The sequence below is a fragment of the Arabidopsis thaliana genome, assembly GCF_000001735.4.
Source record: "Arabidopsis thaliana chromosome 1 sequence".
In the NCBI taxonomy this organism is placed as follows: Eukaryota; Viridiplantae; Streptophyta; class Magnoliopsida; order Brassicales; family Brassicaceae; genus Arabidopsis; species Arabidopsis thaliana.
Window position 1 is genome coordinate 16,350,531 of NC_003070.9, and position 16,389 is coordinate 16,366,919.

General features: G+C 30.5%; 2 protein-coding genes and 1 non-coding gene across 4 annotated transcripts; 2 read left to right on the forward strand and 1 right to left on the reverse strand.

Annotated features, from left to right (window-relative positions):
- Positions 1-6,231: 6,231 nt before the first annotated feature.
- Positions 6,232-6,588, forward strand: AT1G43320 (uncharacterized protein; the record flags this gene model as incomplete). The annotated part of the gene is made up of 1 exon (NM_103479.1): positions 6,232-6,588. The coding sequence occupies one exon, from the start codon at positions 6,232-6,234 to the stop codon at positions 6,586-6,588; it is 357 nt and encodes a 118-aa protein (NP_175019.1).
- A 1,910-nt stretch (positions 6,589-8,498) lies between these two features.
- AT1G43330 (Homeodomain-like superfamily protein) lies at positions 8,499-9,493 on the forward strand (the record flags this gene model as incomplete). Its single annotated transcript, NM_103480.1, has 3 exons — positions 8,499-8,609; positions 9,154-9,237; positions 9,332-9,493. 3 exons carry the CDS (start codon positions 8,499-8,501, stop codon positions 9,491-9,493), a joined length of 357 nt encoding a protein of 118 aa, NP_175020.1.
- A 5,120-nt stretch (positions 9,494-14,613) lies between these two features.
- On the reverse strand, positions 14,614-15,858 carry AT1G09485. 2 transcript variants are annotated; one of them, NR_143493.1, is made up of 5 exons: positions 15,619-15,689; positions 15,315-15,445; positions 14,992-15,039; positions 14,809-14,872; positions 14,614-14,714 (listed from the first exon to the last, which is right to left on the reverse strand). It is a non-coding gene; the product is annotated as an uncharacterized misc_RNA (transcript). The 2 variants fall into 2 exon arrangements; NR_143494.1 differs by lacking the exon at positions 14,614-14,714 and having other exon boundaries at positions 14,779-14,872; positions 15,619-15,858.
- Positions 15,859-16,389: the final 531 nt, after the last annotated feature.

A 16,389-nucleotide genomic window follows, 5' to 3' on the forward strand; every position in this document is an offset into this window, starting at 1 on the left:
GTGTCCAATCTGGTGTAAAGCTTGACGATCACCATGGAAAGGCTGAAGCTCATCCACCTGGTGTGAAGACCGCCAAGTGTAAAGGTAAAATAAAGGTTAACACAATTCAGCAGCAATGGAAGGAGATGAGAAGCCAATAGAGAGATTCCAAAGTATGTGGAAAATAAAGAAAAAAATATTTGGCTTTGAAAGACAAGCTCATCAAAAAAAAAAAATGCTAAACAACCTTCTAGGAAAACAACCTCTTAGTGAAATAGAGGAAGAGTTGAAGAACAAGCTAATTAGAGACTTGTTGTCAAGCTAATTAGCTTTTGTTTCTGTTTTCAGTTTATGTTCCACTTATCTCTGCTTGTTTAAGTTTATGTTACACTTATCTCTACTTGTTTCTGCTTGGTTATAACTTTAATTTTTTTGTAATGAGTTTGTGTCATTGTGTTTATGTAATGAAAAGTTATGATTTGTGTTTCCGTTTATGTCAAACACATCCGCGCGTTTCAGTTTGTGTCAAACATTGTGATACATGTCTTTGAAAGTTTATGTCTTTGTGTTGGTGCAATGGATCAAGAAGTAGCCACAAGTGGTGGACGAAACAGACACAAGTGGTGGAAGAAACAGAGAAAAGTGGTGAAACAAACAGACATATAGAGCTGTCAATTGGGTGGGAGGCCTGTGAGTTTGCGCAGTCTAAATAGACATGGGCAGACTATGGTCCATATCAAAAAAATAAATAGTCTAATTGAGCATAGAAATAATTTTGTCCGTGAATAATATGGGCTTGACCATATGGACAGTGGGCATCCCAATTATAGGAATTGACATATTTTCATTTTATTCATATTTCTTATAATTTTAATTACAGTTACAAGTAAATAATTTTCAAATTATATAATTTTACATTTATAATTATTTTTAAAAAAATTATATATTATTTTTTATTAATTATTTACAATTTTGAAAGAAAGATGGTAGTTCAAAATATTTGGAAAACGCGACTTTATGGTTTTGGCAGAAAAACGCAACTCTGTAGTTTTCACCAAAATTGTGATTTTATTATATTGGCGAGAACACAATTTTACAGTTTTGGCGGAAAACACAACTTTCAGATTTTACGATTTTGGCGGAAAAACACGATTCTCCGATTTTAAGGTTTTGGCAGGAAAACGGAAATTCCACGCTAAAATCGTTTTTTCGTTGTATTGGCGGAAAAAAATAATTTTACGATTTTACGGTTTTTGGCGGAAAAAGGTAATTCTCTAATTTTTCTGCTAAAATTGTGATTTTATTGTATTGGTCAGAAAATTACATTTAACCGTTTTGGCGGAAAAACGCAATTCTCTAATTTAACGTTTTTTCAGAAAAATGAAATTCATCTATTTTCTCTAAAATTATGGTTTTTGTTTTTTTCATATTGAAATAAAAAAAATGGGACAACCATGGATTTACCATTTGAACTTGGTGTTTATTGGGCATTGACATTTTTTGGACCGTTGTCCATTAAGGACCGCCCAATATCAGTCGGAAAAAAAAATGTCCGCATGGACACGCCCAATAGTCTATGGACGGACCATTTTGACAGCTCTACAGACACAAATAGGCACGAGACTACAGTGAAAACCGAGCAAACCGAACCGAACAAACCGATATTTTCGGATTTTGAACCGATGATATTTGAAATGGGTTTCGGTTTTTGGGTCAATTCGGTTAGGCAATCCATAACCGAGCGGTTTCTTCGTTTCTCTTCTAATCATCATGTTTTCACCATAACCCCTATGAAGATACCCTCTGCAACTACGATAGCAGAAACAGGATGATGGAGAATCTCCATTGAAAATGTTAGAATGTTAGATACGACAACGATAAATTTTTTAACTAAAACGCTAGGTTTGTTGCATTTGATGTTTCTGCTAATATGGACTTGTTTGATAAAAAAAATATGTGTTTGAAAATCACGGCCCACAAAATCAAAACCCTTATCCTATTATTAATTATTCGCGGCCCACAAAATTAAAACCTTTATCCTATTATTATTCATTTATTCCTGTAACATATTTTCTTCTCCATCGTTGGTTTCTCATTTTCTTTCCATCTCATCCAATAATATTTATTTCTCAAATCAAATAAAATCTTTGAGGCTTGGTTTCTTGTCAAGTAGAGAGAGAGGGTGGATCATTCGATTCTTCTTGTTTCAATCATGAGGCTTGATTTCTTGTAGCTTTTTGTTGTAATTATCTTCTCATCTTTCTTCTTTTGATATCTCCATTTTCAATCTCACTTCTAGTCCTCTACCTTTTTTTCTTTTTCCAGTTTCCAATTGGTTTTACTAGGCCTCTTTTCTGGATTTTAAGGTCAAATATTGCCCATGGAAGAGGCTGATTTTGAAGAAAAAGATCCTAGGTTAAACGAATACATCAAAAAAATTAATTTCGGTCTATTACGAAACTGATTTAAAAGCCAATAACCGAACCGAAAAAACCAAGTACCGAACCAAAATTTTGTTCGGTTCAATTCGGCAGAATTTGTTATAACCGAAGAAACCAAAAAACCGAATAAATTAAACCAATTAAACCGACTAAACCGAATGTCCAGGTCTAGACACAAATGGTGGAAGTAGACAAAGCAAAGTTGAAATTAGAAGACAAGCATAGGCATCTCTTTTTAAAACTATGTCAACCACATATTTTACTTTTTTTTTTGCTTTGCTATATAATTTGTAATGTAGAACACAAGCATACTCATTCTTCTCTTGTTCTTGTATCGTTTTTTTTCTTCTTTTCTTACCAATAAAACGCAACAGGCAATATTGAACGCAACAGCCAAAACACATTATTTCTTACCTCTTCTCATACTTCAGCAAAACAAATTTTATACGAAAAGCCCAAATTTTACTTCTCATACTTTTTTTTATTATACTTCATCATTTCTTCTAAACTAAGATGACGTCTTCTTCTCGTGATAATTTTCATGAAGAGTTGGATGAATAATTTGATAATCTTTTTGATGAAGCATTTGAAAATAAATTTTATTTATATGGTGACTGTCAAGAACCAACCAAACCAAGGAAAAATGAGAGTATGTTGAAAGAGATTGTGAAGAAGGACACATCAAGTTATGGAACGATTATTTTAGTGAAAATACAACTTTGTCTATTAATTAATTTTGATGACGTTTTCTAACGAATAAGTCCTTGTTTACGCGTATTGCATCACTCCAATGAAATTTCATTCTTTCAACACAGAAGATATGCAACTGGAAGGTTAGGGTTCTCTACACTATATAAGGCTACAACATCAATTTGTATGCTGGAATATGGTCGTGCGGCTGATGTGGTTGATGAATACCTCCGTATTGGTGAAAACACTTCACTTTCTTGCATGCATAATTTTGTTGAAGCAATAGTTATTTCGTTCGGAGATGAGTACCTACAAAAACTCGAAAATATTTTTATTTGCAACCACTCAAGAAACTTGCCGTAAAGATGTCGTGCATGTATAATACTTCACAATATGATAGTAGAAGACAAACGAGATGGGTACACTTACTTTGATGTATCTCAATTCGAACAACCGGAATCAACAAGAATTTCACAAGTAGATTTCACATATTCTACATATAATCTTTCAAATCTCAAGAATATGTTGGATACTCGAACTCAAATTCGTGATCGAAATGCACATCAACAACTGAAATCTGATCTTGTTGAATATATATGGAATAAATTTAGCAAAAATTAATATAATTAAAAGAAATAAATAGTTTAACTATATGTTTTCATGTTTGTTTTTAAAAAAATTATGTCATCTATGTATCAAATTTTATGAATTCAATCATCAATAAATTTTCTAAAATTAAGTTTTTATATATTTTATTTTTATATTACTTTCTATTTTAAAAACTCGAACTTCAAAACTTTGCCAAAAAATTAAAAACTTATCAAAATTCTTAACAAAAAAATGTCAAAACTTTATTCATTAAATATAGTTAAGAACCTTGACTAATATCTCATCATTGAGGATGGTCTAAATGAACTAAGTTGATTTTTTTTATAAACCACAAACATACATATTTACATTTTTAATATATAAAATTTTTTAAATTAAAAAATTAGGATTAAATTAAATCACTATAGTGTAATTGAGTTACTTTCTCATCATGTATACTTTAGATTATCTTTAAAAGTTAGTTTTTGAAATATTTAATTTCATCCTTCCCCACAATCACAAAGGTTTCGAATGGAGAAAGCGAGTCAAACATATCAAGCGGAACAAGAGCGGATCAAGCGGTTTTATCGAAACAAGTGCGGATCAAGCAGTTCTGGCGGTTCAAATAAATGTTTGAATGGTGAAAGCGAATCAAATATTACAGATCATATTATACAATCTTTGATTATGATTTTATTTTCAAATATATTTATTGTGATAACTATTAAAATGTTTTATTTTTTTTTAATTCAAATACAACATCAAAAAAATAATTTCTAGTATTTAATTTTTTCCATAATATATTTGCAATATGTTCTCTCATATTGGTCATAAGACCGCCATCAACTATCTTTGTAGCTTCGATATTCCCTAAACTAGTTCAAAATTCGGGTCCTCCATCTTTATCTCCCCCATTACCTCTGCAAAATCTTCATCTGAAAATTTTAAAATCTGAGAAAATTAGGTAGTCCTATTGTAGTCATTACTATTTTTTTTTGCACATGAGTATTATATATAAGAAATTCATAAAGAATCCTTCTTTTTTTTTCGAAACTCCAAATATCCTCCTAATAAGAGAACGTAAAGATGCATGACATCGATTAAACAGTTCCTGTTTATTCCTAGGAGGAGAACCATTTTCTAAATTGTGACATATGATACCGAACAACCTTATTTCGTGAAGATCTATATGGAGCAAGATTTTTTTTTTGTTCGGATAGCCTGAATCAACTACATAATATTTTTCTATTAGAGGCAAAAGAAATTCAGAATCACTATCTTGTGCGACTATGAGAACTGATGTATCCTGACAAGATCATGGTGCTGCATTCCAAACAAATGTGAACAACATATTTAAATCACATATTGCCATGACGTTGAATGATAATCTACTATGTCGATCCCAATACATTCCTTTTAATTTGGGTTGAATCTTAACGCAAACATGAACTCCATCCATTGCTTCAACAAATCCACTAAAATATGGCCAATATCTCTGATCTACTTGCAATCGTTCAGGAATTCGGAGTAGTTCTTGTCTTGTTGGAGTCTTGATATAATCACAAGCAAGTAACTCATTCGCTATAAGGACCTCAAAATATTTCTTCTTCATTGTCTCTTGGTTTCGTCCAAATCGCATTCCAACATGTCTTTGAACTTCATTGTGACCACATATCCGTAAAAATAACCAAAACAGTGGTTAGGGTTTAGAATTTTTTCATGAAAAGAAAAAAGACAAAGAAGGGGCATCGAACTCGTCACCATGATTATGCATGGGGCACTTCCTTGCCAGTTGAGCTAGATGACTATTCAATATCTTTTAAATTAATTTTAATAATCAGTGTAGGGCACATGCCCTACTTGCTATGAGTATAGAGCCGCCACTGATAATGTTCTGAAGGAACTAAGACACATTCATAATAATTATAGACAAGCAGCATCATCTTCTTGCAGACGACGCTAAATGTTGTGTCATCCCCAAACCACCATCTGTTTGGGCTGGTGCTCTTTGAAAATATTAATTGTATTAATTAAATGTTGGTTGAATTATTAATTCTTCAAAATTCTCATTTTTCAAATTCTACAGCTTTATTCTTTCCTTGTCGCTAAGAAATTGGACTCCTCGTACTTGCAATTGGCATATACGAAACCTATAATTTGTAAGCAAAAATTAAAAAAATATCGATTAAAATAAAACTAAATAGCGAATATTACAATATACGTAACAGACATTAAAAAAAAAACATAAAATTATCGCTTATAATAAAATACATGCCTCATAATTAATCTTCATCTTCCAAAATATTTTGATGAGTTTCATTTAAATTAGGTGCCCGTTTCCTTCTCCAAATATTGAATAATCCCCCTGGTTTTTGTGTTCATCGTATTTGGTGCGGTTTCATCTTCAGTTCCTAGTGAAAATCTACGTTGAACATTTACCAGAGGAACCTATTGTGAAGAATTTGGTGAATTTTTCATTGTGAAACATTTGATGATGAGCACCATAGTTGATATGTATTCTACTGTGGAGCAAATGGTGGTGAGTTCCATTGTGGACCATTTGATGGTGAACTCCAATTTGGATCATTTGATGATGAACCCCATTCTCCATTCTGAAACATTTGGTGATGAACCCAATTGCAGAACATTTGATGGTGAACTCCATCGTGGAGCAGTTGATGATGAACCTCACTGCAGACCATTTGACAGTCAATCAGAGCAGTTGATGATGAACCCCACTGCGGACCATTTGATGGTGAACTCCAATTTGCATTATTTGATGATGAATCCCATTTCTAAGCATTTGGTGATATGCTCAATTGTTGAACACTTGGTGATGAACTCCATTGTGGCCCATTTGAAAGAGTACCCATTCTGCAGCACTTGGTGAAGTACCCCATTATGGAGCATTTGGGGATGTATCCCACGAATTACCATCAACATAAGGATTCATGTAAGGAAAACCGCCAGACATTGGACTACCATAAGGAAAACAACCAGAACTTGGACTCTCAAAATGATGACCTGTGTTGAATTCTTTCTGACAAGTTCATCATCGCGTGTATATCTTAATAGAGTTGGTAAAAACTGTATTTTATCTTCGTAAGGTTTGTCAGCTCTAGCAATAAAATACTTACGCCAAAATTTGTCTTCTTTAAATTCCTTAATGAATGACCAATAAGATTATGTTGGATGGAAAATCCATTTCTTCAAATATCTTCACAGCTAGATCACACTCGTCGAAATCCTTTTGGTCGAATGAAGTTGGGCGTAAACTTTGGCGTTGAAACTCACAAAAACCAGTCATCATATCTGTTAGCGTTCTCTCAAAAGATTGCTTTCTTTGACTTCCTTGTGAAACACTTGCAATGTCACACATGAATATCCCACAAGTCTTTGTAAAGTACTTCCACGTCTTCCACAACCTCGTTGTGAACTCTTTAAGCAAAAATCTGGATTGGATAAAACTGATGGAGAATTTTGGCGAGTATATTCGTTGATGATCTCATTTGTAGTGCGTGTTTCATCATCAATATTAACGCGATACACCTCTTCACTTTCTTGTGTCTTTAGAACTTGACTTTCAAGCATTTAATCATAATATGTTTCTGAGTAAGTTTACCTTGGTTATTAGTTGTGCTTTCGTTAATAATCTCTTCTCTTCACTTGTTTACAGAGTATAGAGATTGGGATTCAATTTTATATAATCTGAAACAACGTTGCATCACATCCCAAAGTTTTGGCGATTTTCGTTGAAAGGAATGTATAATCTTACATACATGTTATTGAAAAAAAAATGAAATACATATTCTGAACATAAAATTTAGTAATCATATTTAGGTAGTGAGAGATATCCTAAATACTTATTTCTTTCTCTCTCCACTATGAATTACTTGTATTTATTTGATATGTGATAGGATAAATCTTGATACTTGTGTTATCCCTGAGTTGTAAATACTTCTTGTATTTTTGTTTTCAACTGGTCAAGATTTTCTTTGAAGAAACGATAGTTTATATTGAGATTAAATTTCTTATTAAAATTTTCAACCAAAAACTCTTTACCAAGGGGTGTAGGATCTTTTAAAAGGTAATTATTCATGGAAATTGCTTAATCATATAACTCAAGAAATATTCTTTCTCGGCTAGGTTCTATTTGAAATTATCTCGACTCTACAAGTTTTTTTTCAGTGAGTTTATTTAATAAAAAAAGCTTACTTATTCTTGTTAGATTTTCTAAAAATTCTCTTCTTTATTCTTTCAATAATTGAATTTGATTTCATAGACAATTAATGTTAAGGATACATTTTAGAGATTTATTACCATGTAATTCTCGTGATGATATATAATAATTTACGCACTAATGGTTTCACTTTTCTCTCTAATTAAAGATCTTGTGAATCTTTTCTATTTTGCCTAATACTTTTGTTTTTATTATTTAAAAGATAATATAAAATCTTAACCCCACAAAAAAAAACATTTACCAAGAAAAAAAAGTAATTAAATATTAATATTTTAGAGAGAGAAAATGGACCTAGAGAATCTCTCTATGCATAAAAAAAATTTTTTGGATAGCCGTTACTGAAAGACAAATCCTTTTCAGTCTCTCCTCTTTCTCTTGACAAGGCGATTTCAAGTCTTTCTCTCATAAATTAGGACTTTTTGCGATTGAAAAAACTCTTCTCCGTTCGATTTATAGTTTAAGATAGTTATGTAGTTTAGTATCTCGTGGTTTTCTTCTATATTCTCGTTAGTTGTGGCTGTTATTTAGGGTTTTAGGTTTTGTCCATTTCTGAAGGAATTATGACAGAGTCTATTGATTTGAATCGATTAGAGTCCGAGTCTGATAACAACACCGACGACGTTACTCCTATTTTTGCAATTGATGACTCTGCAAAAGGGTATTTTTCTCTTGTTCGTTCCTTAATTATATTGTGTGGTTTGGTGTATATTTGTTGCAACTTGATGAATTTGGGGGTGAGTTGTGTGTGATTAAGGTTTTTATGTGTGATGATTAAGATTAATGGAAATAAAATAATGTTGGGAAATTTGTAATATCAGTTTTAAGTATATATGTTTATATGTTATTAGGGTTTGATCTTATGATTGCTTTGTGATGTTTGTTTTGTGCTTAAAGATACAGAAGAGTGAGTGGTCCTACTAGAAGATCAACTAAAGGATGATGGACATCCGAAGAGGTATATATATTGCTCTTGTTCAGTCTTGTCTTTTGCAAGTTACATAAATGTGTCACTGAAATCTTTTTTCCATCATATGCAGGACAAAATTTTGACGAATGCTGTGAAGAAGTACCAAGGGAGGAACTGAAAAAGGATTGGTAAATAATATTTTGATTTGTTAGCCATCAATATTTGCCATAAAACCAATATACACTATATAGTGTTTTTTTTTTTCTCTTGTCTTTGGTTTAGCTGAATGCCTTCCTCGGTCGGAAGAGAATAGGAGGAATGATGTCCAATGCCAACACCGTTGGTTAAAGGTTCTTGATCCAAGCCTCCAAAAAGGAGCTTGGAAAAAAGAGGTAACTACTTTTGCATTCCCTTCTTGATATATGCTATGTTACGTTGTTTCATTACCGAGTAATCATATATGTATATATATATCTTAATATTCAGGAAGATAAACTCTTAAGTGAGTTGGTTAAAAATTATATATGTAATTATGTATATATATTCCTTTCGATACTATTTAACTATAATAAAAAATCAAATATTAATAGTTATTTTTTTGGTACATCAAAAAGGATAAAATTTATTATATTTCTATTTTATAAATGAAACAACCCGACCCATTTTTAAAAAAAATATAATTAAATATTCCCATAAATATCTAATTAAACCAACCAACAAAATAACAATTAAACCGCAAGTCAAAAATACTATTTTATGAATAAATAAATAATTCGACCAACAAAACCAAGAATAACTAACAATCCTAACCGGGTTCCAATAACCAAAAACACCAAAATAAAACAAACGAGTTCCTACATCATCCTCTCTTCCTTGCCATGATTCCACGATCACACTTTATCTTTACCTGCATCAACAACACAATGAGATGCGTAAGTATTATCATAAATACTTAGTGAGGCGATCCTCCCATCTACGAGCTATACACACAAGCAAATACAAAGGTATAATCACGAATACAATACAAACAAACCAGTCATTGAACAATTCACCCAAAACACATTCACCACACCTACATATCATCACACAAAACAAATCACACAACCCAATCGCTCAGATAAGCTCATGGTCACGCACTCACCTTAACAAATTGATTCTAATAGCAATTAAACCCAGGAGAGACTCTCCTTGCGTCTGAAACAGTCCAGAAACGTCCTGCAACAAGTCCACAACCAAAAGCAACCTTGAAGCAAAGTGGACAGGAAAAACCAGAAACAAACCGTCTCAAAGACGAAACCCTAAAATACAAGCTAAACGTTAACTATTCAATCGCTCCGGTGAAATCCTAGCTGCAGACGTCACAAAGCTGCCCACAAAATCTCGTGCCGATCAAAAAACAGACGAGACCACGATCTCAGTTTCAATTTCCGCTGGTCCTAATTCGCGTCTGAGAAAACGTGTCTCACGAAACTGCGAATAACTCAACCAATTTTAATCCAAATCCAATTCTGTAAACTGGAGAATAACTATAAAGGACTTGGGAATAACTCTACCAAATTTCGTTACCTTTTACCACGATTTGATATGACGAAACTGATTTCTCCCAAACCCTAACGATTGTGCTCCTTCTCCTTTTCTCTCTTTTTCTCATTTATAAAACGAAAAGTGGCTAACTAAACCCTAATTTCGAGTTTCCTTCTTTTATAGGCACACTATAGGGTTTCCAATTAACCCAACCAATTAAACCGGATGATTTAAAAACAAACCCTAACCGATTTTCCGGTTCACGGGCGTTACAATAAACAGCTAAGAAAAATAATTAAGATTTTGGGGATTTGCAAACTACCATTTTTTTATACTCTTTTGTAATAATACCCTCTAATGTTGTCCATTTTTAAAAATACCATTTTCCTTAAACATAATGACCTAATTACTCTCATCTAATAAGAACATGTAATTGGAAACTGAAAATTTTCCACCAAGTTTATTTTTCCCACAAAAAAAAAAAAATTCGCCAAACTTTTTTTCCGCCAAAACAAAAAGGGTTTCTCGCCAAAATTTTTTTTAAAAATCCTTGTAATTTTTTTAAAAACTCCTTGTAAGGTTTTTTAAAAACTTTGGTAGTTGTTAAAAACCCTTGTAAATCATTTTAAAACCTCTTAAATCTTTATAAAATCTTTAAAAACATATGTAAATATTTTAAAATCTCTTTCTAAATCTTTGTAAATCATTTAAAAATCTTTTACAATAGTTTTACAAGATTTACAAGAGTTTTTTTTAGAGTTTTAAAAGGATTTACAAGGATTTTTAAACCTTTGTAAATCCTTTTAAAATTCTTATAAAGTCTCTACAAGCATTTTTTAACTCTTATAAACAAATTGTAAGTTTTGAAAATATTTATAACTCTTTTTGAACCATTTTAAAACTCTTTTGAACCTTTACAAAAGTTTTTTAAATGATTTTAAAACTCTTGTAAATCTTTCAAAAATCTTTTAAAAACTATTGTAAATCCTTTAAAACCCTTGTAAAGCATTTAAAAATCTTTGAAAAATTCTTTTAAATCCTTTAATAATTTTTGAACCATTTTAAAACATTTGTGAACCTTTAAAAAAGGTTTTAAAAAGATTTACAAGAGTTTTTAAAGGGTCTGCTTGTAAATTCTTTAAGAATCTTTTAAAAACCCTTGTACATCTTTTAAAACATTTTAAAACCATTTAAACATCTCTTGTAAATCTTTTAAAACACTTTTAAAATCCATTGTAAATCTTTTAAGAAACTTTTAAACCCTTTAAAAATCTTTAAAAAACACTTGTAAATCTTTTAAAGCCCTTTAAAATCCCTTGTAAATATTTTAAAACCTTTTAAAATCTGTTGTAAATGTTTTAAAACCCTTTTAAAATCCTTTGTAATTCTTTGTCGTACATGTTTTATATATACCCTTGTACATCTTTAAAAACATTTTTAAACCTTTTAAAAAAAATCTTTTAAAATCTCTTGTAAATCTTTTAAAACCCGTTTAAAATCCCTTTTAAATCTATTTCCCGCCAATTTGTTTTTTTGCTGGTAAAATGTTTTTGAAAAAACAAATTTGGCGGGAATTTTGTTTTTGAAAACTTTTTGGCGGATAATTGTTTTTCGAAATTTTTTGACGGGAAAATATTTTGACGGGAAAATTTTGGTGGGAAATTTATTTTCGATTATTTTGGGTGAAAAAATATTAATATTTCATTATGTTAACCTAAATTTTTTTCCAAATAGGGGTTAAATGGTCATTAAAAATTTAAAGAGGGTATAAATGAAAATGGCAAAGAGAAAATGGTAGAATTGAAAAGGAGTAGTGTGAAAAGGGCATTTTCAGCAATTATTATAAACTTTTTGGTAACATATATCAAATTATTGTTTTATTTCATGGAAAGTTTACATTACAAAACAAAATTTTAATAGTTCATAAATTGTAATTATTAATAAATATGTTTGTATTTCAATAATTTATACAAAATTTGAATCTATAAATAAATTAATCAATAAAATTACTTTATTTTAAGTTAATTGATATGTATAAAATTATAATGAAATATTTTTAATACATACATATATTATATATAAACTAAAAACATCCCTTGATTTTAAAAATGATATATAACATTCAGATTTTTGTTTTGTGTAAGAAGTTTTAGTTTTTTTGTGTAAGTACGGGAGAGAATTTTTTTTTGGTGTGTGCAAAAGTTTTTTTTTCCAATATATTATATAGTCATACATGATATTAAAAATAAATAAATAAAATTGTTCTTGAATTGTGTGTTGTCTCTTTATATATGATTCACCCCATTTCTTATGTATATGTGGTTCATTCACTTTTTTTTTGCTAAAAGACAAAATTAAACCCATGAAATGACGTTTCTCTTGTCAATGTATAACCTCAAACAATTAAAAAGTGAATGGAAGCTAAAAGCAGATAAATTTGTCCGCATTTTATCCTTCACCCATTCAAGGCTAAAATAATGGAAGAACATAACAAAAGCGGATATTATGCAGAGCAAGAGAAACGTTTATGTGTTTTTCATTGAAGATAATAAAATGGATTTTCAGTGTTTCATTAATAAAATAATAAAAGAACAGTCTGCCCAAAGGCAGTTCAATTTTGAGAAGAAAACAACTGATCTACATGCTACGATACAAAAACCACTATTTTGTTGTGTTTATAATTTGTTGTGTTTTTTTTTCTTTTCTTTCTTTCTTAATTTTTTTTAAAATATGCAAAATTGCATTATTTAATAAAAGTTTACCCATTTCAAAATTTTAAAAATGGCTTGATCAATATTATTTTTATTAAAGATGCTTATTAGCTTGTACAATATTGTTCAATACATAAATTATCTAGTTTTGTTTTAGTTTTAACATTTTCTATTATTATATTTTATCTAAAACAATAAAAAATAATAATTATAGCAATATCATATAAATATTTGTACATTTAGTAGCAAAGAAATATATGTTGAAGAATAAGGTATGCTATTACAATTTTTTTAATATAGTCTATTATTATTTTATTATAAATTTACAATACAAAATTCAAAATAAAGCAAATCAGATTTATAAAACTAATATAATGTTCAGATTAAAAAGGTTTCAATAATATATATGTTTGTTATATATTTGATCTGCAAAACGTTATCGATGTCACCATTCAACATATATTTTGAAGCGTTCAAACCACTTGATCCGCATTTGTACCGCTATATACGCTTGATCTACTTTTGTTCTACTTGATCCGCCTGATATGTTTGATACACTCAGCCCGATAAGCTTTTTTCATCTAGAGTCAATGTTTCTTTATGTCACCATTGGCGTATCTATGGATTTATCCAAGAGGTAAAGAGTCTAGTCTTATTTTTTAATTTTATTTATAAACAAAACTATAAGTTGTTTAACATATGTATTGAATAGAGATTTAATTCGATTAGTTAATTAAACTATATGATTAATTTAGTAAAGTTAACAGAAATTAGCGATTAAAAAGGGAAGTTAATAAAAAAAAGTCTATAAAAGGTAGCACAGATAAAGTTGGAATCTTTTTGCATTTTATATAGTCAAAGATTTTTTATTGGATAACTTTTCCATTGTTTTTACTTTTTTTTTTCTCGTATAATACATTAGTAAATTTTATTAATTTTTAAGAGACATTTAATCGTGTTCTATTTTGTTATTATATAAAAATACTCCTTAATATTTATGTTTCGGTAAGATACTCTTCCATAATGAGTGTTGGAGTCGGATTCCCCCACCAGCAAGACCGTCAGATTCCCCCACAAGCAAGACCGAGCCAAACAGTTGAAGACTAATAGTCGCGTTCAGTACAAAAAAATTAAGTATCTTTAGCGGCCGAATAACGCTATCTAATGAGACAATAGCGGAGTAGAAAGCGCTATATATGCACCCATGATAATAGGTCGATGATTTCCGATAGCATTTTTTTATTGTTATATGTTATGCAATGTTATACGCTTTAATAGCGAGTATATTTTGTTATTAATCATCTAATAACAACGTTGTTTTACTGTTACGTTTACTATTATAATAGCAACCTTATCTTGCAATTTTTCTACCTAAATAGCATTTATAATATGCAATTAATTGTTTATTTGTGTAGCAATTTTTCGGAGTTTTTTTTTAATTTTTGGATAAATTAACAAATTCAATAATAATATAAATGACATATTTTATTATATTTTTATGAAACCATGATACAAAATACCTATATATTACCAAGTAAAATACAAATTAAAAGATAGTTTCATACTACTCTTGTACTTATAACTTTGTGAATTCTTCACACTCTTTAGACCTCCAACTTTTGAAACTTCTTCTCCTTCATCATCAACACATGAACAAGAAAAAGAAAACATCATATCATTGGATATAAAGTCTATGCTTACTTCATCACTTTTACAAATTCGACTAACCATGTAATTTTTAATGTTGTATAATATCACCGATGACGTATTCTTGTATCACATGGATGTAAACCTACATCACAACAACATTCACAACATCACAAATTGTTTAATGTACAAGAAATAAATAAATAAATGTTAAGCAAAGAGTACAGAGAAATTGAAATTGACAAGAAAAGTTGGTTTGTGTACCTATGTTTTGTCCCCAAATCTTCTTCTCCTAACTCCTAGTTTAAAGTTCTGTCACTTGAAAAGATTTTATAGATTATAACCTTAAACAAAATAAACATATGCAATCGATTTTTTCATATATTTGCTTACAAAAGCATCAAATTTTGGCTTTTATTCAGGACTAACAATATCCAATCGTCCTTAGGAAACACATCAAACAAAAAAACATAAGTGACAGATACAACTTAGCTCCTTCGCGAATCAAGTACAAAGGCAAGCAAAAGACTTCCACTTGATAACTACTCCCAAACAAGTAACAAGATTAAACTCGAATCTGATTTCACCTCAACTTGATTCGTCACCGTGACAGATTCCTCCCTTCTACTGTCCAAGAGCCTCAGATCCAACGCTCCGACGAAAAAATTGTATCCATTTCCCAACAATCCCTCCCTTTCATCTCTGAGAACATGAATTCCTTCAAAGATCGAACCAAAGACATTCTTAGCATCATTGTGGCTCAATTAATCGAATTAGAAAAATAAACACACATGAAAATTAACAAACTCGTTAGAATCATGGATGAAAACACAAATCAGTGAACTCTAAATCAAAATCTCAAACACTAATAATAAGTCGGAAAAAACTTACCAACTGAGATATAGAAACGGCGACAGATCTAAGAGACGGTGACGAAGACGACGCGGCTAAAAAAGATGACACGGACATAGGAGATCCCTTGGAACCGTCAGAGAATTAGTAATTCAGCTCCGTTAGAGCATGAGCGACGACGAGATCTGGATAAATAAAATTAGATCTGAAAAAAGAAATTGGGAGAAGAAAAGGAATGAAGAAGAAGAGGTGAAGAAGATGAGAAAATAGAAGAATTAACGAAACAATTGAGTTGGAGGAAGAAGAGGAAGAGGTGAGTGAAATCTAAAGAAAACTAGACCTAAACTTCATTGGTAAATATTTTTAATGTATTAAAAGATTTTATTGGAGCCCAATTTTTACTTAGGCGGGCAAATGAATTATCTTTTCCGTGTGGACAATGAATATCGTTTAAAATATACCAATACTATGAATACTACGGGTTGGAAAGGTAACCGCGATTTTTATTGTGCAGGAAAAGCGTTATTGTAGTGCGGTACGGTTCAACTACGGTACGTGAGGGAAAAATATATTTGTCGGATAAGTGCGGTTTGTACAAAATAAGTGGTACAGAAAAATGTTTGATTGGTGAAAAAACTATTTGCGGTGCAGATTATATATATCTATATATATTAATAATTAATTAATAATTAATTTTGTTTTGTGTTAATAAATAAATAATAAGAGATATTTGTAAACTAGTAATACAAAAATTGATCAAAAGAAAATTTTTAAGTTTTTTAACATACATATTGTCAAATGCATTGAATA